This window comes from Marmota flaviventris, chromosome 11, assembly GCF_047511675.1.
Source record: "Marmota flaviventris isolate mMarFla1 chromosome 11, mMarFla1.hap1, whole genome shotgun sequence".
Lineage (NCBI taxonomy): Eukaryota > Metazoa > Chordata > Mammalia > Rodentia > Sciuridae > Marmota > Marmota flaviventris.
In genome coordinates this window covers 65623499-65651223 of record NC_092508.1, presented here as the reverse complement: position 1 = coordinate 65651223, position 27725 = coordinate 65623499, and the positions used below count along the sequence as shown (strand labels likewise).

Sequence of the window (27725 nt, the reverse complement as noted above, 5' to 3'; positions counted from 1 at the left end):
CACAGAACTTGTTTGTAACCAAGAAAATGTGACAAATGTAACAGGATGTCACTTCCATGATTATGGTATATTATATAAGACTCTGTCTTGCTAGTCGACTGGCCCTAGAGATTTTTTCCCTTGATGGCCTTTAAGTAACCAGATGCTGGCCTATCAGGCAAGGAGCTAAAGATTTCTAGAATCTAAGGGTAGATGTGAGCTGACAGTAAACAGCAGCGGGAGCCTTCAATCTTAACTGCCTTGGGGAAATGAATTCTGCTCACAGCCTATGTCAGTATGGAAACAGATTCTTACCCTGATTAGTCTCCAGAACCACAACTGGCCAATAACATAACTGATGCCGTTCAGAATCTAGGTCTACTGTGTCTAGACCTCTGACACCCAGAAGATGTGAGGATAATAAATGGGAACATTGTTTTCATCCACTATATTTGAGGTAATTTGTTATATAGTACAGAATACTTACATGGTTTACTATGAGGCAAGCATTCTAGGGTCATAAAACACAGAATCATACCCCCACACCCAGAAATTCTAATTTTAACAAGAAGACTAATACATAATTACAGCAAATTATGAAAAGCTTTATGGATGGGGAATATATAATAGGAGACCCAATCTGTCTTGAGGTCATATGAGACTTGAAGACTAACTAGTAGTTACAATCTGGTTGAGTTTGAGAGAAAGAAAGGGAATGAGGAAATGGGATGTGGTCCTTGCAGTAGGAATTCCATGTGAAGGAAAGAAGAGACTACTACAGCTTGATTAAAGAATTAGGAAAAAAAAAAAAATGGAAATGGCTGGAAAGACCCAGAGAATTTACAACAGTAAGCCTATTAAATAATTTATATTTTATTTTAAAGGCAATGAGATGCAACTATACATCTTTATAGGCAAAGGAGTGACTGGATAAGGTTTGCCTTTGAGAACTATCACTGGGTATCATTATGAAGAACTAAGTAGAGTGAACCAAGATGGGAAGAGGTAGGTGGTCAATTAAGAGGCTACTGCATTAGTCTGGGCAAAAGACAGTGGCTGATGGGGCTAAAAGGTAACAGTGAGGGCCAAAGCAATCTGGTCACTTCAGATATCCGAAGTCTACAGAAAGTAGAATTTCTAAGATTTCAGATTTTCCTAAATTCACTAGTTCTGCCACTGCCAAAAATATTTAACAACAATGCAAAAATACTCAATGGAACTGCCAAGGTACACAAGGTGGAGAACGAAGCTGAAAAAATGGGTGCTAACTAAATTAATACAAAATATTAAAAATTTTGATTGTACTTAACAGGCTTCTGTTTGAATTTTACCTTAAGATTTGTCTTCTTTTTTTTTTTTATCATAATGCCCACCATATTGTAATTGGGAAGCATCTTATGGCTCTTTAAATTTTATTAAAGATGAGTAATCCCTGCATATTGCATAGAAACTTCAAAAACTACCTAAAAGTTTGGCTTGTTGGTATTGTATGGCCATGGTATGATGTTCGTCCTTTTGTCTTTTATATTTTTTTTTTTCTTTTAATTGCTTGATGTATCCATTCGTACAACATAGGGACTTTCTCAACCAGGGTGGTTAGGACTAATTATATTCATAAAGGGTTGAAATAAGCATGTGGCTATTTCAAATAACTTGGCTTTGTCACTTCAAAAATATTATAAAATTTAAGTTTACCAAAGTCATACTTTCTTTGTAGCTACTGGTAGTTGATCTAAAGTTAGAAAATGTATCTATAATATGATTCAGAAAACGAGAATTAAAAGATACTGACAAGTAAGGATGTTAACATTGTTGAGGATTATACGTTTTAATGAGATTCTAGCTTAGATGGGTATCACAGATATCTAATAGTCCAAGCTCTTGATTTGTTCCCACCAGAACAATAAGTCTTTAGACATTGCCAGTGAAACAGATTCTTTCTCACACTCATACACACATATCACTGTTAGCTAAACATTTGACAGACTATGTGAATAAGGAAGAACTCTTCTAGATATAAGAGAATCAAGTCCAAAGGTGATAAGTAGTATGGTATCCTATAAGTCTTACAGGATTTGTAATGACATGCTCTAAGTTCTTTTATAAGTTCTTCTACCAAGCAACTGCATAATCTTGGGCAAATATTCTCTGTGGGCTTCTTCCTCATTTGGAAAATAAGGAAAGTATCCATTTATAAGGGGAAGAGGTGGTAAATGGTTTATGAAAATATAGGAATTGACATACATAGACAGACAGATATCTATCTATATTTGAGGACTGAATCCTGGGGCATTTTACTATTGAGCTGCATCTCTAGTCCTTTCAATTTTTAAATTTTGAGACAAGCTCTCATTAAATGGCTGAGTCGTACCTTGAATTTGCAATCCTTCTGTCTTAGTTTACCTGTTGGCATAATTGCAACCATCTTCCTTTCCCCAACTCCCACTTTATGAATGTTGTTCTTATTCTCAAGAAATAGAAACTAGCCAGAGATAAAACCTACTGGTTTGGAGACATGCCAGTCACTCTATGTTCTCTCACTGAGAGATAGGAGATAACTTACCAGCCCCTGAGATGGGGACGTACTGGTTTCCCTGTTCTCTCCTTGAGAAGATAAAGGGACACGCTGGTTTCTCTCTTCCTCCTTCTGAGAAATAGGAAAACTGCCTGTCCTTGTCCCCATGAAACAAACTTGCCTTCCACAAGATCAGGGGATGCTTAGTACGTCAGTCAAGACTAAACCTGCCCCTAACCTGTGGCCAGGAGTCTAGCCTATAAGAGGTAACATTTAAGGCGGAGTTGCTGCTGCTCTCCCTAGTTTGCTGCTACTATCCCTCTTTCTGTGCAGAGCAGCCTTGTCAGGCTCCTGACAATTAACCCACTTCTTATCCCAGGTGTGTGTTGGATCAGTGCTGTACCACTTTTCTTTCATTCCCAAATTGCTGAGATTACAGGGCTGTGCCTGTAATGCCTGGCAGAATGAAGAGCTATTAAAGGCTATAAGCATTCAAGGAAGACTCTAAGGGTGAGATATGCAAATTACATCTCTCTGGTGTGATATAATGGAAGGCATCCATGTCCTCTACATGGCTTCTACTCTTGGTTTCTTATTTATCAGGTAACCCATTCATCATTTCTGGTGTACTTTCAGAAACCGAATGAGGTTGAGGTCACTGAGAATGTCATCTGCTCAATAAATGTCAAGTTATAAGTTGGTATTGCTTCCTGAGAGCTTTGCCATTACACATCAATGACCAGCTCAGTGTTTCAAGACTCCATGGGTATGAATAAACTCTAAACATACAGTAAGGTAACTACAACATACCACTATGAGGACCTTACTAAATAGAAAGCTTGCATTCCTGAGGTGAAACTGCTTTGTTCTCATTGTTGGGTTATTCTGGGTTCCTATACAAGGCAGTGAAATGTGTACCAGCAATGACTGGTTTTGTAAAATTTTATATCTCATTGTAATAGTTCTAAAGATAACATACAGGAATATGTTCTAAATATCTAATATTTAGGGAAGACAGGTGAAATACAAAAGGAAATAAGAGGGAATGTAAAAATTTAAAACGTCAAAAAGAAAACAAATCTTAAGATGATATACACAAATCCAAATGTAACCCCGATTTATATTGATTACGTAGTCAATAATCAAGTCTACTGAAGTAAGCAAAAAATATTGTAATGAAAAAATTAAAAGATTAAAATTGTCAGAATAGATTTAAAAAAATTAAGTGCTGGTAGATCTTCAACATAAGACATAGACACTTGAAAGTAAAAAAAAAAATAAATAAAAAGGTATACCATGGAAACTGCAACCAAAATAAAGCCAGAGTAGTTCTATTAATAACAAAGGAGTGTAAGAAACATTACACGTACTACAGAAGGCCATTTTATAATTACAAAGAGACTGATTTACCAGGGGGTTATCACAATTATTAACCTTGATCATCAGATACATGTCTTCTAAAGAAAGAATGCAAAAATAAATACGACTGAGAAAGAAAAATCTACAATCACACTGAAGGATTCAACATCTCATAACAGCAAATTATACAGGCAGGCCAGAAGCAAGCAAACAGTAACAATCAGCCCTCAGAACAGAGAACACTTGAACAAATAATTGATGAACAAACTCTCTGACCTTCTAAGCACTTAGTAATGCCAGAAACACATTATTTCAAATCCAAATGGACCTTTACCAAAATTGATTATAACATAGGACATAAAGTAAGCTTCAAATAATTTCCAAGGATTAAATGTTTCAAAGCATGTCTTTTTATAAAATTATAAATCAATATTAAAAAGATTATAAGAAAACCAGAATTGCTCAGAAATTGAACGCTACAGTTTTAAATAATCCCTGGAACCAAGAAGTGATCAAAATAGAAATGAGGAAATATTGTGAACTAGAAAATTATAATAAACTATCGAGATATTAGCTAAAGCAGTGCCTAGAGAAATTCACTACTTTAAATGAATAAGAAAAAAGCAAAGACTAAACTCTATTACCTAGTCTGCTATTTCGAGAAGCAAGAAAAAGATAAGCAAAGCAAACCCAAAGAAGTAGAAGAAACTAATGAGTAAAGATGAAAAATTTAATGAAGCCAAAAAGGCAAAAGTTGATTCGTTATTGTATTAAGAAGAATAAACCCTTAGCATAATTAATTACTAAAATAAAAAGAAAATAAAACTAGTATCAAAACTGTAAAAAAGGACATTTTTATAGTACTTGTAGGTTTTCAAATGGTAAGGAGAGATAATGAACAAATTTATGTTGATATATTTGACAATTTCATGGAATGAAAACATGACTTAAAAAATATAAACACTCTAGGGGCTGGGGCTATAGCTCAGTTGGTAGAGTGCTCACCTTGCATGCACAAGGTCCTAGGTTCAATCCCCAGCACCACCACAAAAAAAAAAAAAAAAAAAAAAAAAATATATATATATATATATATATATATATATATGAGAAACTTTTAAAATAATCAGCCTAAAATCTACTCAAAATGCCAAACCCACTAAAAAATACTTTCTATCAAATAAATTTTGAGGCCCTCATAGTTTTAATATTGAATTTTTCCAAACATTAAAGAAACCATATCATTAATATATATATAAAAAATGATATGGCTTATATCATATATATGTGTGTGTGTATATATATATTTCCATGTCTTAGGCATATAATAAATTTTATTTGTTTTTTAAAAATTTTGATTTGTTCCATGACAACAGAATGCATTCCAATTCATATTACAGATATAAAGAAAATTTTTCATATATCTGGTTGTACACAAAGTAAATATATATTTAAAAACTTTATTTTATTTATTAATTTTTTATATGGTGCTCAGGGTCAAACCCAGTGCCTCATCTGTGCTAGGCAAGCGCTCTACCACTGAGCTATAGCCCCAGCCCCACTGTATCATCTTTACACATCAAGCTCTCCCATGAATACAGAAGTAGAAAACTTGAGAAAAATATTAGGAAACATCCATAAATTCTGGAAATCATTGTAAAAACTGCAGCAAAGTGACATTTATTTTTGGAATATAAGGGTTGGTTTATATTCAACAATCAATCAATTTAATATACCACATTAGTAGAGAAAATTAAATAGGAGAAAAGTCATATGATCATCTTATTAGATTCAAGAGACAGTATTTGATAAACTTAAATCACTTGTAAAAAAAGTAGTTAGCAAACCAGAAATAGAAAAAACAATCAAAATCCTTATGGAATACATCCAAAATGACTTATGAAAAATTGTGTTCTATAAGTGTAATAAGGATTGTAATACATTCCACTGTTGTCATGTATTTAAAAAAATAATAAAATCAATTAAAAAAAGACAAATTGGAATTGCACAAGTGACAATTACCTAAGTATAGAAAATAATCATACTCTGATCTTTCATGTTAATCAAGATTTTAAAGGGAAATTTGAGTAAATGTAAATAAAATGTGTATGTTGAGTTTTATAGTATCAATCCATACAAAACAAAACAAAAAATAAAATAAATTAAATGGAAAAAACATTGAGCTCAAATCTGACTTGGACAAAGTCATGTAACTTCACACAAATATTAAATTGTTTCCTAAACTGTAAAACAGAATTAAAAATACCAACCTTCCTTAGCTGTTTTAATAATTAGCAATATTTAAACTGTGCAGTCATCAGTTCTATTTGGATATATTTTCTGTGACAGTGGCCAAAAGAGGTTGTTTTCTGCACATGTGTGGCAGGTTCCCTTCCATACCTCCTTCTGCTCCTCAGCCACACCTACAAGCATGGTTACCTGTTGTAATGCAGTGATGGCATCATCAGGTCTTTCCATTTGACTATAAATTTTTGCTAGAAGAACTTGACAACGTCCATCCTCCATGAGAGCTGACAGTTCATTTACTATAAAAGAATGGAATATAAAGAAAAAAATATCTTAAATAAATCTTGATTTTTTTTATGATTTTAAAACTGGTCTTTAGAAAACATTCTGAGAAATAATAAATTAAGTTAAAAATTTTTCATTCACAATTTAACTAAAGTATAGCCAAATTAAAAAAAAAAAGAAAAAAGGAAAAGAACAACTTTAGGACCAGTTGTAACAACCACTACTATAGAGAAGGACTGAACCTGCAGAAGCAATTGGGAGGTTGCTCTTCTTCTTCTTTTTTTTTTTTTTTAATTCAACAAATCTGAATAAAAATAATATATAAACCAAGAAAACAAAACAGTGTCTACATTAAAGAAATGTATGCCTTAAACATACATTTAGACAATTGTTGGCAGGTATCAACTATAATTCTAGAAAATTTGAGGACCAAAATACATTAATTAACAACAACAATTACAAAGATTTAGGATTAAAATTGTGTGGAAGACAAGTTAAAGTACTGAATAATAACTAGAAGTTTTTGTTATGTTAAGAGATAATCTAACAACACAAATATGCATTTCAGTTTTCATTTGTAGGTGAGTAAAAATTAGTTCATTAAGTCATTAAAAGAAGATGAGTAGTTGCTACATGCCATTAAGAAGGTAACTACTTTTTAAAAAGTAACAGATAGTTGATTAGCAGTAAGTATCACTATTAAGAGCACTAACTTTCATGCCACCAAGTCTGGTCTCAAATCTAGACTCCACTGCTAGGTAATGGAATTTTAGCCTTTGGCTTCCTTATTTAACAGCAATTTAATCTTTTGTACTTCCTTTTCATCTGCCAAACATGGAATATAACAGTACCTACCTTACAGAGATATTATAAAATATAAAGTTAATGCACTGTTAAATAAATTAAACTATGTAAAACAATTAAATTAAAGTCTGGGTCATGGTGCTATACCAATTCTTTTGTGATTGAAAGGTAATGTAAGAACCCTATATAATTACAAAATAAGTTTCTTCCACCATATATCAAGTACATAGTCCTTGTCACACTGTGTTCCAAAGATTTATACACATTATTTCTTTAAATGTCAACCTGAGAGGCAGGTTTTGTTATCATTATTTTATAGGTAAGAAAAGCTCTGAAGTTGGCACAGGTGAAAACAAGAAGTCTGTGTGGGTGAAGAGAGAGTAGCAGGAGAGGTCAGCGAGGATATAACAGGCTGCCTAAGCCACAGTGGAGACTCTGGCCTGACCTGAGGGAAAAGGGAACAACAGTGAGCTTGAGCAGACATGGTGGGACTTCCACTGCTTAAAAGACTTAAAGTTGCTGCTGGGTTGAAGTCGGAGCAGGGGTTGAGGATGTGAGCAGGGAGATCAGCTGGATACCACAGCAACAGAGTAAAGGGTTTGATGACAGAGAGACAAGAGGATTCTGAATACATTCTGAAGGTGGAGTCAAACACATTTCCTAAAGGCAAGAGCAAGCCTGAAGACAAGGATTTTGTCTCTTTAGCAACTACCAAGAAAGATGAATTTTTTATTAACAAGATGAAGAAAGCTGTCATGGAACCCCTTGGGGAGGCAGATCAGAAATTTGTTTCAGACATGTTAAGTTTTAAGATGTTTGTTAGAACCAGGTGTTGGATACATGAAGAAAATTTATTCTCAGACAACTAATTAAAAAACTGGGATAATAACTGATTATACTTGCCTCAAAGATTAATGTAAATATTAATAAGATAATACATGAAATGTATATGGAAGCATCTAAGTATACCATAGAGTGTTGTCAACAAATATTTGTTAATCAAAAGCATTTATGCTACATAAGGACAACAGACTTAATGTAAGTAAAACATACTTGAATCTCTCCATATAACCTTCTTAGAATGCATACACATGAAGACTTTTGTAGTGTTTCAAAGAAAGGTCTGACAGACCCATGCATGCTTTTTATGGAACTAATAGCACTTTAAACAATAAATACATTCATAATTTAGGAGGATTTAAGCATCAACTTCATCAAAGCTAAATTAATACATGAGTTTGAAAATATTAGAAAACTTAGGGTAGGTTTTTCTTGTTATGTATCCAAACATACTTTAAAGATACAATAAATGTGGTATTGGCAAAAGAAAAGAAAAATGAGTCCATGGAATAAACATTTCCCACAGAATCATATGATAAAGGTGGCATTTCAAAAGATGGCACTAAAAAAAATTTGGCTATCAATTTTGGAAAGAGGTAAAAAAAAAAAAAAACTGTAGGTGGATTACAGTACATGGATTAATGTTCCCAACATAAAAATTAAAATAACAAAAATGCCAGGAAAAATATGAAAAGTTTTTATAATATTAGAATAATGGAAATTTTAAAAACTTATGTAGCTATGTAACATTGTAAATGACTTGAATATAGTGACATCAAACTGTATTTGGGATATGTTGTATGTAGAAAAAAACTGCCACATAGGAAGTACCATGTACTTTTGAAAAAGAAAATTAAGACAATGACAAAAAATTCCAAAGTCAAAAAAGGAAAGGTGAACAGACATACTATACAATGAGTATTCATTTTACCAAAGATACAGCATGAATGACAGGTAAAGCATTAAAGAACAAGGATACGTAAAACACAAAAAGCTTATGACCTTTATAAAATAATGCCTAAGCTGATCAGCTACAAAAGAAACTCAAAATAAAATAAGGGTTTTATTTTTTCTCATGATTAATGCAACATAGTATTGGGAAACTTTTATCCTCAAGAAAGAACAAGGAAGCAAGATTCAATTCAAGGAAGTACACACACATATATAAACAAAGATTTTTATCTCAGTGTTGTTCTAACTATTCTCTAATTTGATTCACCAAATCAAATGTATGATGTTAACATACAATACAATACATAGTTTAAAAGTAAAGAACAGCTATGCTTGCTGACAGGATAAGAAGTTATTAAATGACAAATTCATACTGCATAATTATAGATATACTATAATTCTTTTAGGTAGAAAAAAGTGTGTATAGTCAACATCCAGTTTCCATGGAGATTGGTTCCAGGACCTCCCACAGGTACCAAAATCCACAGGTGCTCAAATCATTTAAGTAAAGTAGTGGGTATCTGCATAACGTACACACATGCTTCTGTTGTATTTTAAATAATCTCGATTACTTAGTCTATCTAATACAATATAAATGACATATAGACAGTTGTTATACTGTATTGTTTAAGAAACAATGACAGGAAAACGTGTACATGCTCAGCACAGATGCAAATTTTCTCAAATATTTTGGATGAAAAAAATGTGTATGTACATGCTCAGTACAGATGCAAATTTATTCTCAAATATTTTTGATCCATAGTTGAATCCTTCAATGTGGAATACAGGGCCAACTGTCATTGTGCATGAAAGATAAAGAGATGGGTATTGAGGGGACTTGGGATAATATACAAGTTGTTAAATGTGATTAAATATTAAAGCACAGCTTTACTTTTGTAATATTTAATTTCTGACAAGTAATGAGGACTCAATTTTGTTCAAAAATTAAGATATTAAACAGTAAATTTGTATGAATTTCTAAGAAGGCAATTTGAAAATATCAATAAACAATTTTTAAATGACAACTCTTTATATCCAGCATCCCACTACTAAGAAAAACAAGCAAGTGTACCAACGAATGAGATATAAGATACTCATTGTAACATGATTTACAATATCAAAATGACAGAGAACAAAATAAATACCCAATAATTCAGGAAATTAAAAACTTATGTAGTTATGTAACATTGTAAATGACTTGAATATAGTGACATCAAACTGTATTTGGGATATGTTGTATGTAGAAAAAAACTGCCACATAGGAAGTACCATGTACTTTTGAAAAAGAAAATTCTACATACTATTTTTATACGCACATATACACAATGCAAATATTATAGAGAGGAAATATATACTTAATCAAAAACTACCTATAGGAAAGTAATTTGAAAATAGGGCAAATAGAATTCATGGGAGAAATAGATGTTTTATGCATTATATTCTTATAGGGTACTTGAATTTTTTTTTTTAAATCTGAATATTAGCATCTTAAATTTTTATTTTATTTTTTACAATATTCTTTTTTTTTTTTAAGAGAGAGTATGAGAGAGAAAGAGAGAGAATTTTTTTAATATTTATTTTTTAGTTTTCGGCGGACACAACATCTTTATTTGTACGTGGTGCTGAGGATCGAACCCGGGCCGCAAGCATGCCAGGTGAGCACGCTACCGCTTGAGCCACATCCCCAGCCCCAGTATTCTGTTTTGCTGTTGTATTTTTTATTTGTACTTTTTAGTTATGTATGATAATAAAATTGGACATATTTATACAAACCTTCCTATTTTAGTATCTTTAAAAGGTAGATATTATAAAAGTGTTAATGTGTTTAAATATAGAAATAGTTTGCAATTTATTGATGACATTCTTTACATTATTTTGGAAAGTAAACTATCTTCCTATAACAATTAACTTTCATAAATCTCTTATTAGACTTTGAATACCTCCTTTTAGTAAAGCAGCATTCTGATAAAAGAAAAAAATATATATGCATTTATATAACTTATAGCACATAAGTACTAAGAATAGAAATACACATTTATGTAATATCAGTATGAAATACGTTAGATTTATCAGGTATACTGTTCTGAAATTAGAAATACTTTCATACCAGGTTCATGTGCTAGAGCATGTTGAAGAACTTTTTCTGCTTTATCATACCATTTCAATTTTAATAAGAGCTCAGCCAGGTCATAACAAAGGTAATTCTGTTGTCCACTTTTCAGAGCAGCTTCATAATAAGTGATAGCCTAAACAAAAACCACTTTAGTTAGGGAAAATAAGGTACTGAGACTGGTATTCAAGCACAAACATTTAATATATCACAGATAGAAGGCATATTGAGTATACATCATGTACAACCAGAGAACTCTCTAATTAGAAAAATTTAAAAAAAATTTTAAAAATTAAAAAAAAAGTAATATCCTGTAACTGGAAGTACCTAGGAAGAATTTTAGGCATGTACCTGCACTAATCACTAAGAATGCCATTGTTCTTAGCAAATCAAATATCACAGAAGGGAAGAATATTTCTTAAGGTAATTGACTAATGAACAGTGCTTGCCCAAATTAAAAAAAAAAAATTATGTTTTATTCTAGAGGCCAGTGAACCATATTGAATGCATATACTTCGCTAGCTGGTGAACATATATTTAACAACTACCCAAAATAGGGCAAATGTATAGCAGTTAAGAAAAATTTGTTATCTCTTCTAGAAAGAAAAAAAAAATAACTTAAAGCATGAAGCTTGCCAAAATTGGTTCATCAAAAAAGACATTGATTGTGCTTTGTTATTTAATAAAAGAGACATAAGAATTGCAACTTTATGGTAATTGATTTGGTTGTAAGGAATTAGATATAAGATGGAAGGCTGAAATAAACTCTGGGGTCCAAACAATCTTCACAAAATGAAGCAACCATAATGTAAGGCACTGAGAAAGCCTTTTGCACAAATTCTACTTCATGAACACAAATTTACAGTTTACTACCATAAAAGACACAAATGTTGCTTGCTTAAGACTTCTCTAGAGCAGGTTTGATCAATTTGATCCAATAAATGTATTTCGAACTATAAAGTACTTATTTACCTTTGAATAGTTGTGAGTTTTAATAAGTGCTTTCCCAATTTTGCTTGCCAATGTTCCATCTTTTGGGTTCTGATTTAACGCTTGTTCATAGGCTACTATAGCTTCTTCAGGCTAAGATTGTTGGAAACAAAAAAATAAGCCAAAAAAAAAAAAAAAATTAGCTTTAAGTGGGTCCCTTTAAATGGCAATACTTCTATAATTGCATTCTATATTTGGAACACTTCATAATTCTAAGTACATATTAAACTCCAGGAAGCTTAATGATTTCAGAAAGATGATAATGAGTAAGGTAGATACAATTTATTATTAGCATAACCCTATCCCTGCTGATTGTGCTTCCATTCATACAAATGAAATATGAGAACTAAGGGACAGCCTCATGACTTCATTTTTGTCATTATAACCACTAGTAAGAGCCAGAGGACTGCTTCCCTTTGAAGAAAACATCATCTTGGCCAGTAGCCCTGTTCCTCCTTCTGTTTAAAGAAGATTCCTAAGATGCTTCCAGGATCATTTCTATTTCAAATTATGATACTACTGAATTATTATACCTCAATTTAAAAACAAAATTTTATTGTTATGGCTCTTATTGTGATGACTGAATCATCAAATATTAAATAATCATTAATAAACCACATTCCTCCTCATAGAAGTTACACTAATCACAAAAGGTTTTTAAATGTAAATTCAGTAGCATATGAAATTTTACCTCTTGAATATTCATGTATGCATCACCAAGGAGAAGAAAAGACCGGGGGCTGGGTATTCTTTCAGCAATTTCTCTAGAAATCAGACCAACATGATTTAGTATATTGATTACAAATATCTTCTTCTAAGCCAATGAAATAAAAGGTAACCTCAGTTTTTTTCCCAAGGCTAGTACTTTTAATAGCCTTACAAGTACCTTCTATATATTCAACATTATTAAAAAACAAAACAAAACAAAACACCCCATAATCCCACACAGATTGTTTATATACTAGATCAATTATTTTTTTTTCATTCCAATCTTTCCACTTTCTGAAATGTAGTTAACAGAGTAAATAGTAACATTCTCATTATCCAGAAATACATGTTTTGCTACTTTAATTTCAAAATGATATAGGACTGAAGATATGAAAACTGGTCAGGGAAACAAAACTTTGCTGTCCTCCTACGTGTCTTGAGGTTTCATACTCATGGCATAAATTGTAGGCTGAAGTCAGCTACCTTATAAAATATATAATTTTCTACTTCAGTATCTGTTCCATATTTTTACCTGCAAAATTTAAATGCTAACTTTAGAATAACAGTTATTATAAATAATAATGTGGTGCTAAGTTCTTAACATATAAATTTCATCTAATTAGTCCAAAAACTATAAGATAATTATTATCCCAATTTTCTGATGCTTTTAAGTTTAAGTCTACATCTATATCAGATATGCCTGAAATAAAAATTTATGCTTTTAACTATTATATTATAGTACATCCAAAACAAATCAATCTCTTTGTTAAATACTGTGGATCATTAGAAGTTAATAATGCTGATAGTTTGGAAATATATTAGAAAACGTGATCTAAGAACACTAGTTTATCTATACCTTTGTTTGGTGTATATTAACCTATAACTTTCTTTTACTATGACTACTATAGTGAGTATTAAATATGCCTATCTCCTAGATTGCTCTTAAATTATCAGAATATATGTAACTATTGCTCTTTCCCTTCTTAAACAGACTCAGGGTCTAGAAAGAACTGTAGATAAGGAGAACTGAGAAACAAGAGAAAGCCACACTTTGAAATCATCATAATTTTGTTTAAGGGAGAGTAAACACTGGGAAACAGTGACCATGACTGTAGTGGAAGACCACATTAAGAAGAGGATCTATAAAGTGTGTGTAAAGCAGGTGAATGGAAGACAAAAACTAAACTTGAGAATTAATTTTGGAAGGTAAATGAGTCAACCGTAACTGGTTGAAAAAAATATATACCTGTAACAAGTGATATATAACATTTTCTCCTTTCGATGCTTCAGATAAATATCAGCCATTTTTTCTTTGGCTTCTATAAAATAAGGTTGCTCAGCTGTGACATTTCGAAGCATGTTTAAAGCCCGTTCAACATCTCCCTGGGTCAGAGCCAGGTCTGCATTAGCAATAGTAACACGTAATTCTTCAGATGTTCCAGAAAATTCATGGATGGCATCTTGTAAAACCTTTGCTGCCTCATGCTATAAAGATGAAATTAAAACATCATTCTTTCAAAATATTCGACCATTGATACTAGAAAGTGGGATTTTCTAATAATAATGAATAATAAATGCTTCTACAGTTACAGTGTTTACAAAATTGATCAATTTTCTGAAAAGTACAAAATTTAAAACTAATCCCAAGAACCCAAATCATATGGGGCTAAAACTATTCGTAAGCTGAAGAAATGTTTCCATAACTAAGATGACAGCAGTTATTACTACAGGCATGGCTGCTATAATTCAATAAGCATTTACCTTGTAACCAGCACTGTATTAGCCCATTTAATTCTCATACATACCCTCTAAGGTAGTTGTTGTTATTGTTATCCCTATCATGTTGTTAGGAAATTGAAATCTAAAGTAAACAAGTTATGCATGATGGACTCAGACATCAAATGCAGGTATCCTTCCCTCCTGTCCATGTTCACTGCTATCCCTTTGATGAGATCCAACCCAGGACCTACACCAAACACAAGCTCTTGATGGGTAATAGATTACTTCATTCGTTCCAGTAGAACAACCTTTTTTGTTATCTCAGGATACTATTTTTACTTCATTTCCAAATGTGTACCTTTATGAAACTAAAATGACATTCATTTTAAGATTCTGCTCAACTTCAGAAGTTACAGAAAAATCTTTTTTAATAAAGATTTTTAAATAAAAATAAAACAAAAATCTTTTTAATAAAAATGCATCATAGATATCTAGCCACATATCTATCTGTATTATTATTTTTCAAACTATCTGACATGAAATTCCTTCATCAAATATTTCTTTCATTTTCTCAATTAGTAGAATTTCAGGTTTGTACTTTCATTTTATTCCAATAGAATTTGTGTGTGTGTGTGTGTGTGTGTGCGCGCGCACGCGCATGTGTGTTCCTTTTAGGAACACAGGATTATAACTACATTACAGTATTACATCTTATGGTAGCCAACATAAGCACACTGAGACTTAAAAGTCATTCAAGAGCAGATTATGATTAATGAAAACTTGCAGAAAGTATATGACTTAATGCAAATTTAAAAAAAAAAAGACTTTTGAACTTTACCACTTGGTCAAGGGTATAATCTTAGCTTTTTCATTTTCTAAATATATACTTGAAGAACAATTTCAGATCTGAGCCACCGAATTAGAACTTGACTTACATGTTCTCCATTTAAGTGGTGAACTTCCACCAACTCAAGAAAGATTGACAAACGATGGCTTGTATCAACTTCAGTGTTTTTACATTTTGGTTTTGAGGAAGCTCCTGTTCTCTTCATTCCTGGTAAACTCATTGCCATATGCAGAGTTTTAATTGCTTCTGCTATTTCTCCCATTTTCTTTTGTGACTGAGCTTTTATTAAATGATATAAAGGATAGTCTCTCACCTGAAAAAATAATATTCAGTAATATTTCTTCAGAATACCCAAAATAACAATGCATAATTTATAATCCATCAAGCATTAAAATAACAGGATCACTGAGGACAGCCCATCATGATTGTACACATGGAGTCTGTTTCTAATTCCATTAAATTACTAATCATTCCTTATATTAAATCTGATTGAGAGAAAGTGCCACTACCGAGCATTCTCCTGGATGAACAAGAGGTTGATCAGGTGCTTCTACTATAACCCAAGAGAAAATGCAATGTCCAGAAAGCTAGCAAATGCATTCTCAGAAACTGTGAATTTTCAGGAAAAGAAGTGCTTTATGTAAGACTTCTAATACTGACACAATTTTTGAATTTACAGAAACAGTTTCCCCTCTTTTATTTTTTAATTTTAAGGTTAAACATTTCAGGATAATTTTATCAAACATTGGTTTCACATTTTGATACTAGTCCAAAACATATAGTAAAGAAGCTTCTGTCTTTATTCTGATTCCCAGCAATGTAGATACACAACATAAAAAGAATGATAAAAATGAGTGAGGAAAAAAAAGCCAAAGGGAAGGAGATGGCCCAGAATGAAATGATGTGGCAGCCATCTAAGCAGGCTGCTTTCTCAGCCTGAACATGGCACCAGAGTTCCCTATGGTGGTGAGTAAACACTCATGCTGTGTTCTGGTCCCAGCATCTGACTCACTGGGGCTATGGCACCTGCCCTGGATTATGCTACACCACCCATTTTGAGATCTACTGTCTTAAGAAGCAGGTGATACCTTCTGAAAATCTTTCTTAGAACTTGAATTCTCTAATTCACTCAAGCGTTGTCCCATAACAGAGCCCTGAATCCTGTGATGCAAAACAAAGTCTGAAGCCCTCCTCCATGAGTAGTAGTTTGGGAAGCACCTGAAACTAGGATTCTTTCTAATGCTGAGGAAAGACATAAAAAATACCTTGGATAAAAATATAGCATGTTTATATCCTTAAGCCACATAATAAATTTCAAAATGACTAGGTGTTCTTTGATGGTGAATCTGAAAGAAGTTATTAAAAGCCAAGATCCAAGAAAGAAACGGGCAATAATATTTATTATCCTTATACCTAAAATTATTTGGCGTAATGTTCTATGGATAAAAATTATTTTATAGATATTCATTATTGCATTTAACTTTTATCACAACAGTAGAGTGTTATTATATGAGTTTTATAGAAAAGAAAACCGAGGGCTCTGGGTGAAAAGTAGAAAGACCAGCTATTTTGCTGCTAAGTTTATACAGTTTTTGAATTACACTAAAGATACCTCCATTTTTTCTTCCTTCTGCTTATGAGCCCCAAATTATTTCCAATAAAATTTACTTTTAAGCAAACTATTACAGAATAAAATAAAAAATAGTTAAATATGTAAATATTCACTAAGGTTCAAGGAGAGGGGTGTGTTCTATTCACTTGAATCTAGAATACTTACGTTAAAATTATAGCTAAGACAAAGTTCAAGAGACTGAGAACACAATTTGAATTTTTCTTGAGACAGGTAAACCTGAGCCATCAGGAGATGGGCATCTGCATAAGAGGGACTATGTTCCAGGCAATGCTGCAGGTTGTTATAGGCTGCTTCAATGTCACCTAGTGAGGGAAACAACATAGGGTTACCAAACCTGAGTGATGAACACCTGAGAGAGAAGGGGAGGAAGAATAGATACAGTTCTGTGTAGAAAGTCCTCTGTTCAGAAGGCCATGGTTTAACTTCTACCTGCACTGCTAAGCATCTGTTGGGTGCACATGAAGAATAGAGCTGTAGTTAGGACAGCCCTTGAGTATAATTAGCAAACCAGGAAAACATCAAAGTGACAGTCAATCATCAGGTCTATAAATGTACCTTCATTCATTTTTGTTGTAAAAAAATGTGTTACTTAAATTTCATTAAAATAAGTTTTATAAGACTTAGACATTTACATAGATAAGAGTTTTGTAATATCACTTCCATAACTAAAAAGTATAGGGTCTTATTATCATTCTTATCCAGAAATTTTATTACTACAAATAAAATAAGTAAAAAGGCATAACAATACATTACAGAGATTCAGATTTAAAATGCCTTTAAATGTCAACTGAAATATTCATGTTTTGAAAAACATATGCTATGTATCTAGGAGTCTAAAAATAGAAGGCAATGATTAAAACTGGTGTAACAAGAATGGTGGATTTGTTCTTGGATGGGTAGATGGATAAGCAGAGGCTCTTCAAAGAACAACTGGCACTGACTCTAGGTTCTAGAAATTTCTCATCATGTAACCCATAGGGATATGCATTTAACCTTCTAGTAAATGGCCTTAATAGATATATTAATTTCCATTCAGCCTAGAAGAAGGGAAAAGAAGAGGTCTAAATCATTATCTGTTCTATTACATTCCTCAAACTAACATGAGGTTATAAGAGGCTTAAAGTCAGCTTCTTGCTCCCAAATGGCCAACCTCCTGATAACAGAAATCCACTGAAACAGAAATATTTTTACTCAGAGACAGAGGATTAATGAAAGTAACTGGCTGAGACAGTACAATAACTTAACTAAATACAGTATTTCAAAGTATAACAATTGACCATCAAGCATGATTACTAATGCTGAAGTCTTTTTTAATTGTGATGCATCTAATTTTAAAATTATACAAGGGGAAAAGAAATGAGAAGGTTAAGAATAGTAAATCTGAATGCATGGAAGTTGTCTGAATCAAAGGGGAATCACGTCTATCAGACCCTAATCAAACAAATAATATGTAGCAAGGAAAACAAACTAGAAGGACCCTTGTGTACTTGTGCCTATGATAAAAACCATTACAAATAATGAAGACATGCTTTATTCCCTAACAGAAAATATTACCAAAAATCCCAACAAACTGCAGCTTGCTACATGAGTTACAAGGACAGTCAGACAGATGTACAAGAACATTTGCCTGACACACTGCCTTCACTAATGAACTGGTGCCAACTCCTGTACTAAGCCCCTATAACCAATGTTCTATTTGTCTCAAAAAAAAAATGTTTGCTTTTTTCTCTTTGGCCTTTAAAAGTTTCCCCTTGGCTCAATCTTCCTATGTGCTTGTGGTCTACTACTGCCTGTACATTCTACATGGTAAGTCTTTTGTTTATTCTCAAATCAATGTTTACATTTGAAGAATCTTTATTGTTATTTAGATTGACAAGTTTTTATTTATTTATTTATTTATTTTTAGGAAGGAGAAGGATTAAGAAGATAACTTGATGTAAGAGGCTACCATTAAGGGGGGAAAGTACACAGAAAAAGAATTATGGTCTGCAACCATGACATGAAGAAAATGAGGAGTGTGTGAAAAATAGGGGTCAGACTCTTAATTCTTTTAGGGGTGAGGGAAAGGAAGTGAGCAGTTAGCATTACAAGGCCATTCAATGTTTAAAAATGAGAACTGGGTCATCAATGTTGGAGAAAATAGATTATGTAAACAAAGATCAATATCAATATTGCATCCTTAACTGTCCAATCTTCACTGGGGGGAAAATGAGAGATATTTCTGTCCTGCACATCTGTGTCTGAGTCCTATGTAATATAGTATTTGGCTGGTGATTTTCTTGGGTTTCTGGAGGAGAGTATCTAAATCTTGCAGTTTTCCTCATGATAGGATTGTCTCATTTCAAAGAGTCAGTTCTTACAACTAGAGGATTTTTAAAGGAAACAACCTTTTGAGATCAATGGTTTTTTCGAAACAAGTAAAACTAAAGTTCAAAACACAGTAAAGGAAACCTCTTAACTATCTTCATGATATACAAGAAATAAGTATTTATAAAATATATTTAAACTGGTATTTTTAGTTTTGCTGAAAAAATGTATTTTCAAAGAAATTTCTTTGTATCTATTACTATGCAAAGAAGAATAAAATTCTGATTTTCAAGATAAGACCCTTCATCCTACAAAAGAAGTAAAACTAAATAGAAAACTAGTAAATATAATTTCACAAAACTCCTTTGGAGAGCATTTTGCTGGAAAAGGTACATACACACAAGCATATGATGGCCTATTTTTATATGTAAACTCAGACATTTGTCTGTGTGCTAAAAAGCTGTCTACAATAGGGTTAGCTATATATAATCATCCACAAAAATAAGAATTAATCAATACATTCCATAAGGGCCTAAAAATCTGACAAAGGGTGCATTTGGTTATGTTAACAAGTTAACAACTAAGGATTAAAGGCTGAGAATTCTTATATCAGTCCCCAGTACCATCTGATAAGACTTTTCTTAAAGTGGTACTACTGCATTTTCCTAGCAATTCATCTGAGCCACAAAAGTTTATGGCAATTTTGAAGAATTAAATAGTAAGTTTTACAATTTTGTTTTGGATTAAAGACCCTATTCACATGCAAAATGTGCGTTTTTATGTGAAATTCTCTACCTATACAGAGTGCTTGATTCATTTATATCTGTTTTTATCAATACTGAATATAAAAGTTTTAAGGTATACTTTACCTGATAAATACTTCACTTTTGCAACTAGGAATACAGCTTGCAGAAGACCTGGTACAGTTCTTACTATAATCTCCAGGACTGAGGTACAACGTCTAAGAAGTGGAGAAAGAGGTTGCCCAGGACTTGCAGGCTAAAATGATTTGGAAGATCATTTTATAAGTTTATAATAGTAAAAAACTATTAGAGAGAGAGGGTCAAAAAAGAAACATTGGTTAATTTTAGTGTGACTAGCAAAACTATATATTTCTACAAATTTCTCTTATTCTATTTACTCCATATTCCCTTTGCTATGACTGGACTAATGATAAATTATCTCTTTGAGATCTATGAATAGACCATGCAAATAATACCTTTTGTTTAGAAAAATAATTATGAAATTATTTTACAATTACCAATTTGAAAGGAACATATCTATTCAAAAATTTCATCAAAGATACATATGTTCAAAGGTAAGATAACTAAGAGGTAGAATTTCTTGCTAGAATCAATAGTCAAGGCAATAACTGTTCAAATTATAGATCTGTTCTGTGATTTATGCAATTCAATAACTTTCACTATTCCCAGAGTACTGTAAAAACAGTTTTGAAATAATGTAGATGTTTTTCCCTAGTTGAAATCAGAAGGTAGAATACTCATGTATTCTATGCCAAATGTCTCAAACCTTCACAATCCCCACTTTTGTGCCTCACGTGCTATAGGCCCTCAAAGTTCCTTAAGGTTCTCTTTACGAAAACTGAATGTAAGTAGGATGGGGTGTGGCTCAGTGATGGAGAGCATATTTAGCATGTGTGAGGCCCTGGGTTCAATCCCTAGCACTGAAAAAAGAAGGAGGAGGAAGAGAAGGAGAAGAAACAGTTCATATGATAAATAAAGCAGTAAGAACATTGCTTTACTCAATTTTTCTTTTTCTTGTAATAGCATTTACCAACCAAAATTTATCCAACTTCATCCAACCATGTCTGAGAAATATGACACTAGAATGTAAACACCAAATGTACATATCCCCTGCTTTGCCTTATGAATGCTGATTTCTTTATATGAAGGTTGATGTTCCCCATGCTCCCCACCCTTCAGCTAACACAAAGATTATCGAAAAGGACTGTAACCTCTTACAGAAAAGTTCTCCTATAATGAACCATTGTTACTGACAAAAAAGTGCCACTTCAAGGATGTGGGGAAAAGAGTTTCACTTATACATTGCTGGTGGGACTGTAAATTGGTGCCACCACTCTGGAAAGCACTTGGAGATTCCTTAGAAAACCTGAAATGAAACCACCATTTGACCCAGTTATCCCATTCCTCAGTTTATACCTAAAGGACTTAAAATCAGCATACTATAGTGATGCAGTCATTTCAATGTACATAGTAGCTCAATTCACAACAGCCAAGCTAAGGAAGCAACCTAAGTGCCCTACAATGGATAAATAGATAAAGGAAATGTGGTACATATACATAATGGAATATTACCCTGCCATAAAGCAGAATGAAATTATGGCATTTGCTGGTAAATGGATGGAACTAGAGAAAATCATGCTAAGTGAAATAATCCAGTTCCAATACACCAAAAGCAGAAACTTCTCTCTGATATGTGGATGCTAACCAACAAGGGAGAGGAAGATTATAAATTCAATGGACTAGACAAAGGGGAATGAAGGGCAGGGAGGAAGGATGGGAATAGAAAAGACAGTAGAATGAATTGAACATATCTTTCTTATCCTTATATATAAATACATGACCAATGTAACCCCACATCATATATAACCACAATAAGGGGATCCTAATTGGAACAAGTTATACTTATTCTTTGTAAGTATAATATATCCAAATATACCCTACCCATCATGTTTATCTAGAAAGGACAAATAAATTTTAAAAAATAAAAATAAAACAAGAAAGTGCCACTTTTCCTCACCTATGCTGAGATATAAAAAAAATGTGTGCTCAAAAAAGATACTCAAAATATGCCTACTGCTACCTAAAATACTTCAACTTCTTTAAAGTTAAAAAACATTTTTACCTATTTTATAGTAGTTTCCATTTAGGTTTGCTTCTTTTATGTAACTAAGGGTATTTATGTACCTTGAAGATAAAAATTTACACTTCCTTGCATAGTAATAGATACAATGTGGATTGTAAATTTGTAAACAGAACTTAAAATAGTGAAACTATAAGTGATGGTAAGGTTCTGGCAATGTTCTTTGCCACCTGTTAAGAATTAGTTATTGACAATAACTATCATTCTTACTGACAGTGGTTTGCATGTGCAAATCACAGGAAAAATGGAAGGCTTCAAGAATGTTAAGATGGCATTTGTTCAACAAAAATTTAGAACAAAATTATACCTATATAAAAGGGCCAAGCAAGTAGGAACAAAGCTGGAGAGAATTCTTCTTACCTATATTTCCCCATTAAAAGTAAATGCTGATTAGGTTTTTTCATACTGACAAATATTATAGGAAAAATCAGATACATATTTGGAATAGACACAGGTATTACTTAATACTTCTTTCTTTTTTATTTATTTTTTTGAGATGGGGTCTTGCAATATTGTCCAGTCTAGTCTCAAACTCATGGGCTCAAATGATCCTCGTGCCTCATTCTCTATAGAGAAGTTGGGACTTATTACTGCATCCAGCCACATAATTTTTTGTTCTATTTATTTTATTCTCAGTACAGCTACCAGAGAAAATCTTTTAAAACATTGTTTTAAGAAGCTGACAAGATTCAAAAGGAATATTAATCTAGGATTATGAGATGGACACAAGAAGATAAAATTTAATAAGAATAAGCGTAGAGCCCTGCACTTAACTTCAAAGGTACAATGAATAATAGATTTAAGGACTTTAGTCAAATGTTAGTTAAATAGGGGTCAATAATGTAACAAGACTTGCACACAAACACACAAATATAACCCTGGATGGAAATTCAGAATAAGAGGAAAAAGAAGTTTTTCAGCACCATGTAAATAAATAAATAAATAAAGGCATGTGTCAATCTATAACTAAAAAAAAGAGTCATGCACAAAATAAAGGATATCATCATGTTTACAACCAGGGTTCTCAAAACTATGTCATATAAAAATAAATTGTTTAAAACATTGACGTACAAACGAGTTTTTAAAATCTCAAGATCTATTTATGAACACGGAATGATCATTGCTTAAACTTAGTAACTAGAATTGTTTAATCTCTCTCTGAGCAGCAGAACCAGTAAATGGCCCTTTTTCTACACAAAAGCAGAGTTTGACTTCACAAAGGAAATGCTGTCACATTATACCAGAAGAAATCCATTTTTAAGTATGTCCAGAGGTTAGATGGGCACTTGATGGTGATGCTACAAAGCAGATTCAAATATACGGTGGACATCTCAATTAAATGATTTTTAGTAATTATTATTATTATTTTTTTTAGTACCAGGGATTGAACCCAGAGGTGCTTAACCACTAAGCCACATCCCCAATGCTTTTTTAATTTTAAGACAGGGTCTCACTAAGGTGCTTAGAGCCTCCCTAAACTGCTGAAGCTGACTTTCAACTTTCAATCCTCCTGCCTCAGCCTCCGGAGCCACTGGGATTACAGTCATGTGCCATAGCACCAGCTTAGTAATTCTTTTAAGATAAGTTTTTAAGAATTTATACATTACAAATGTATATTTGTATATCAAATACTTTTATTATGCAGCTCAGTGGTAGGGCTTGCCTAGCATGCTTGAGGCCTGGGTTTATCCCCAGCACTACAAACAAAACAAACTAAAAACTGTATTTCATCTCAAATAGTTACTAATACTACCCTTTACAATACCGATATAGTCTAACATATTAAAGAAAATGTATTTGCATATAAATATATCCTTGAAAACAAGTCTTATAATTACTTACCTGCATTGGACAGAAATTCAGATAATCTGTAATAATTTCTAGCAAGAAATCAGGATTTAGCTTCTCAAAATACTGTATGCCAAGAGGTAAATCTTCTAAGTTTGAAAAATGAGTGTCCAGGACCTCATTTAACAAATTTATAACTTCTTCTTGTCGTTTATTTTTCTTCATAGCAAGAATTGCATGTAAATAAGTTAATTCCTAGAAAATGTGATTTTCACAAATTATTCCATTTATATAGCCATTTATTTCTACTTAGATCTTAAATGTATATGAAGTAGTATTTATGTCCAATTATTTGTTCAAACTTGAGCTTGGATGGACTTTTAGAATCATTCTGAAGAATATTTGAAATTCACTTTGAAAGGGGGTAAATTAATGAATGCAATTACTTGTTAAAATTAGTATAATTATCCTTTAGAGCCATTACTATAGGAAAAAAACTGATTTAAATTTTCATATTTTATAAATAGTAACTGGGATCTAAAATCTGGTAAAATACTATACCGCAGATTTCCCGATGGATTGCTGAATTTCACTAAAGAATTCTAGTTGCTGATCTGCGTCCTGTAATTGCCCTTCTATTAACTGACACCGAATAAATCCTAAAACCAAACAGGACATAAATAGTCAAAGCAGACACCAATTCAGACATGTTCAGTTCAAGCTACAAGCTAACAAGCTAACATCGACAATAATAACAAAACAGGTTTTTCACCCATTATAATTTTTCCAAGTTTTAAAGAGGGGGAAAAAGAAGTGCAGAATGAGAAAAGTAAACAAAAGAGTAAAAGAAAGTAAAACAGGTAGTCTTGGACCTGTAAACAATCATTTACCATGGTCATAACTTACAGGGACTACCTCATAAATCTTTCTCTCAAGTTATTTATAAAGTAAAAATTCATTTTTAAAGATATACAACTTTAACTATTATATATACTGCAGAACAATATAATTTTAGAAAAGCATGAAATATGTATCTTCTTTAATAACTGTTATTTAATGCAATTTTTGCTTGCATCTGTATCACACAATTTATACAAATAATCATTTATACAAATAGTCATCATACCTACTAGTGCAGAGACACTAGTCTCATTAAGTGTCATGGCAGTCTTATACCACTTCAATGCCTCTTTAATTTTTCCTTGTAAAATCATTTGGTATCCAAGTTCTGTAGCAAATTCTGATTGCTGAGGGGATAAACTAAAAGATTTTTCTAATAGTGTTTGAATTTTTTGAAGTATGAGTTGACTGCGTCCACACTGAAAAGAAAAAATAATTGTTAGACCAGAAGTCAAACACTATTACTTAGATTGAAGGAAAACATGAATATTTTGTACTTCTGTGAAGAAAAAGAAAGACTATTATTTAATAATAAAATGAAGAGAAAACTTCTGTGTTAACCATCCAGACAATGCATCAAGAAGGAGTTTATAACCTATAAAAACTTATATATCCTAGGGACCATGATAGAGCTCAGTGGTAAAGTGCTTGCCTAGCATACACAAGGCCCTGAGTTAAATTCCCAGAACCACACTAAAATTTTAACAAAATAACTTAAATATTCTAATGAACAGTGCTTTCACAAAATAGTTGTCTTGAAAAGTATACTTCCAATGATGTATACACATTTTTTACAACTATTTTTGAAACTATGATTGCTTTACAAATTAGATTTAAAAAATCATTATATCAAATTACGTAGTTTATAGGTGAAGAAACAGCAATGTAAGCCCAGAAATTTCAACTTTAAAAGTGCTTATCTCATTCCATACTTCAATGAAATTGGCCAACTTCAGCTATGTGCACGTATGAATATGCCACAATGAATTCCACTGTGGAATTCATTTAATGCAATTTAATGTATGTAAAGATATTATGCATCAATAAAAAAAGAAATGGAAGACCAGAGAGTACAGGAAGGGGATTGAAATGGAGTAAATAATACACACATACACATTATACATATACATATATAGAGAATAAATCTATCTATCTATACATATATATATATATATATAATTATTTACTCCATATATATATGAATGTGTCTAAATGAACTCCACTATTGTGTACAAACTATAACACTAATAAAAAAGGAAAGCTGCCATCAGGCCTACTCCACTCAAACCACACACACACACAAAAGTTATATACATATATACCATGTTTATATAAAAGTATGGGAAATTTAGAATTAGGCTCTATGCCCCTTAGTGAGAATTATTTTTAAAAGATATTGCCTTAGAATGTTCTAGAAACCACTTCAAAAATATTTTAAGAAATTGCAATGTTGTTATAGTAAATATATAATTTTGGAAGATAGCAACTTTAAAAAGTAAAACACTTATTTAAATGCTTGAGTTACATTTCAATAATTTTAAGCTTATAAAAAACTAATCAAAATAATGTGTCTGGCACTAAGACAAATACAAAAGGTAAATATCACTCTTAATTCAATCTTTTGTAACAGCAGGAATTTTTTCTTCCTCTGAATTTCACATAATCTGACAATGTTCATTTTTAATAAAAAGAACTCAATTTCCTTGTATAATTTAGCAATTAATACCTTAATTTTTTTCAGTATTATGTTCACTAATTATTTTATTTCCTTATGTGTATTTTTTCCCTTATTCTTTGCTAGCTTAATTAACTTTTAAATTCTTTTATTCCTTGTATTGGTTTTGAGATTCTGCTATATTTTTCTGTTTTATTCCTGATAATCTTCTATTTAGAGCTTACAATAAAAACACTTATTACAAGAAAAATAAGATACCAACCATTTCCCCTACTAAAAAAAATCTATTTTTCACTTTAAAACTTTTTCCAAAAAGTTTTACAAAACAAAACCAAAAAATAATGCTAGTCTATAAAACCTACACTCTGATTAACGGACCATTTTCTATTTCATTTGTCTGGAAGGTAAAGGGTCAGCAAATGTTCCGCTCTTTCCTCCGTGAGTCTCCCTGATGGCTTCTAGTTAGCAAACACATCTCCTCTGAACCCCCTTTCTTAGGCTATAACACATATTCAGACAGAGACATTTCTACCCCATGCTTTTGTTCTTTAGTGCCTCCACCCTGGTGACTTATTTTATATACTGCATTACAGAGAACGCAGCTCTAGTACAGAGTGGGTCCACTTACAGTTCTGCTGAAGGCTATTGTCATCTTATAAAAAAGTTGAGCATTCTGGGGTTCCATGGCATCCAGTGCTTTTCCTAAGTTTTCCAGCTTTGAGGAAGCCTAAAACAAAATTCATTCAAATTAATTTTAAAATATACTTTAAAAAAACATAATACCTGCACATGTACACTAATAAAATATACTATTACTTATATTTTAAGAGACCTTTGCTTATATAATTTCCTCCTGTCAATGGAACATTATTGATCTTAAAACATATTAAAAATTATTTTAAAACCCCCAATAATTAAACGTAAAGAATTCTTGAATTCTAGAATATTAAAATTTCTTATTGAATAGAAAAATCTCTGGATGGGTAAAGATACTCAGAGTATTCAATTAACTGTGCATGCCAAACTGTCTCTCCAATAATTAATTCATGTTCCAAAGGAAATATGAGTGAAAACATTTATAAACAATATTATGGGCTGGAGATGTGGCTCAAGTGGTAGCATGCTCGCCTGGCATGCGTGGGGCGCTGGGTTTGATCCTCAGCACCA

At 32.2% G+C, this 27725-nt stretch overlaps 1 protein-coding gene across 2 annotated transcripts in view; it reads right to left on the bottom strand.

Annotated features, from left to right (window-relative positions):
- The window catches only part of Ttc21b (tetratricopeptide repeat domain 21B), a 67907-nt gene that overhangs the window by 25110 nt on the left and 15072 nt on the right, over nt 1-27725 (bottom strand). For both annotated transcript variants that reach the window (XM_027946118.2, XM_071619116.1), the window contains 12 exons: nt 27187-27285; nt 25110-25302; nt 24545-24642; nt 24038-24238; nt 20161-20290; nt 17129-17286; nt 15440-15664; nt 14032-14270; nt 12769-12841; nt 12060-12170; nt 11085-11223; nt 6290-6396 (listed from right to left, as the gene is read on the bottom strand). In XM_027946118.2, the coding sequence (XP_027801919.2) occupies nt 6290-6396; nt 11085-11223; nt 12060-12170; nt 12769-12841; nt 14032-14270; nt 15440-15664; nt 17129-17286; nt 20161-20290; nt 24038-24238; nt 24545-24642; nt 25110-25302; nt 27187-27285 (1773 nt within the window). The remainder of the gene's footprint in view (nt 1-6289; nt 6397-11084; nt 11224-12059; nt 12171-12768; nt 12842-14031; nt 14271-15439; nt 15665-17128; nt 17287-20160; nt 20291-24037; nt 24239-24544; nt 24643-25109; nt 25303-27186; nt 27286-27725) is intronic.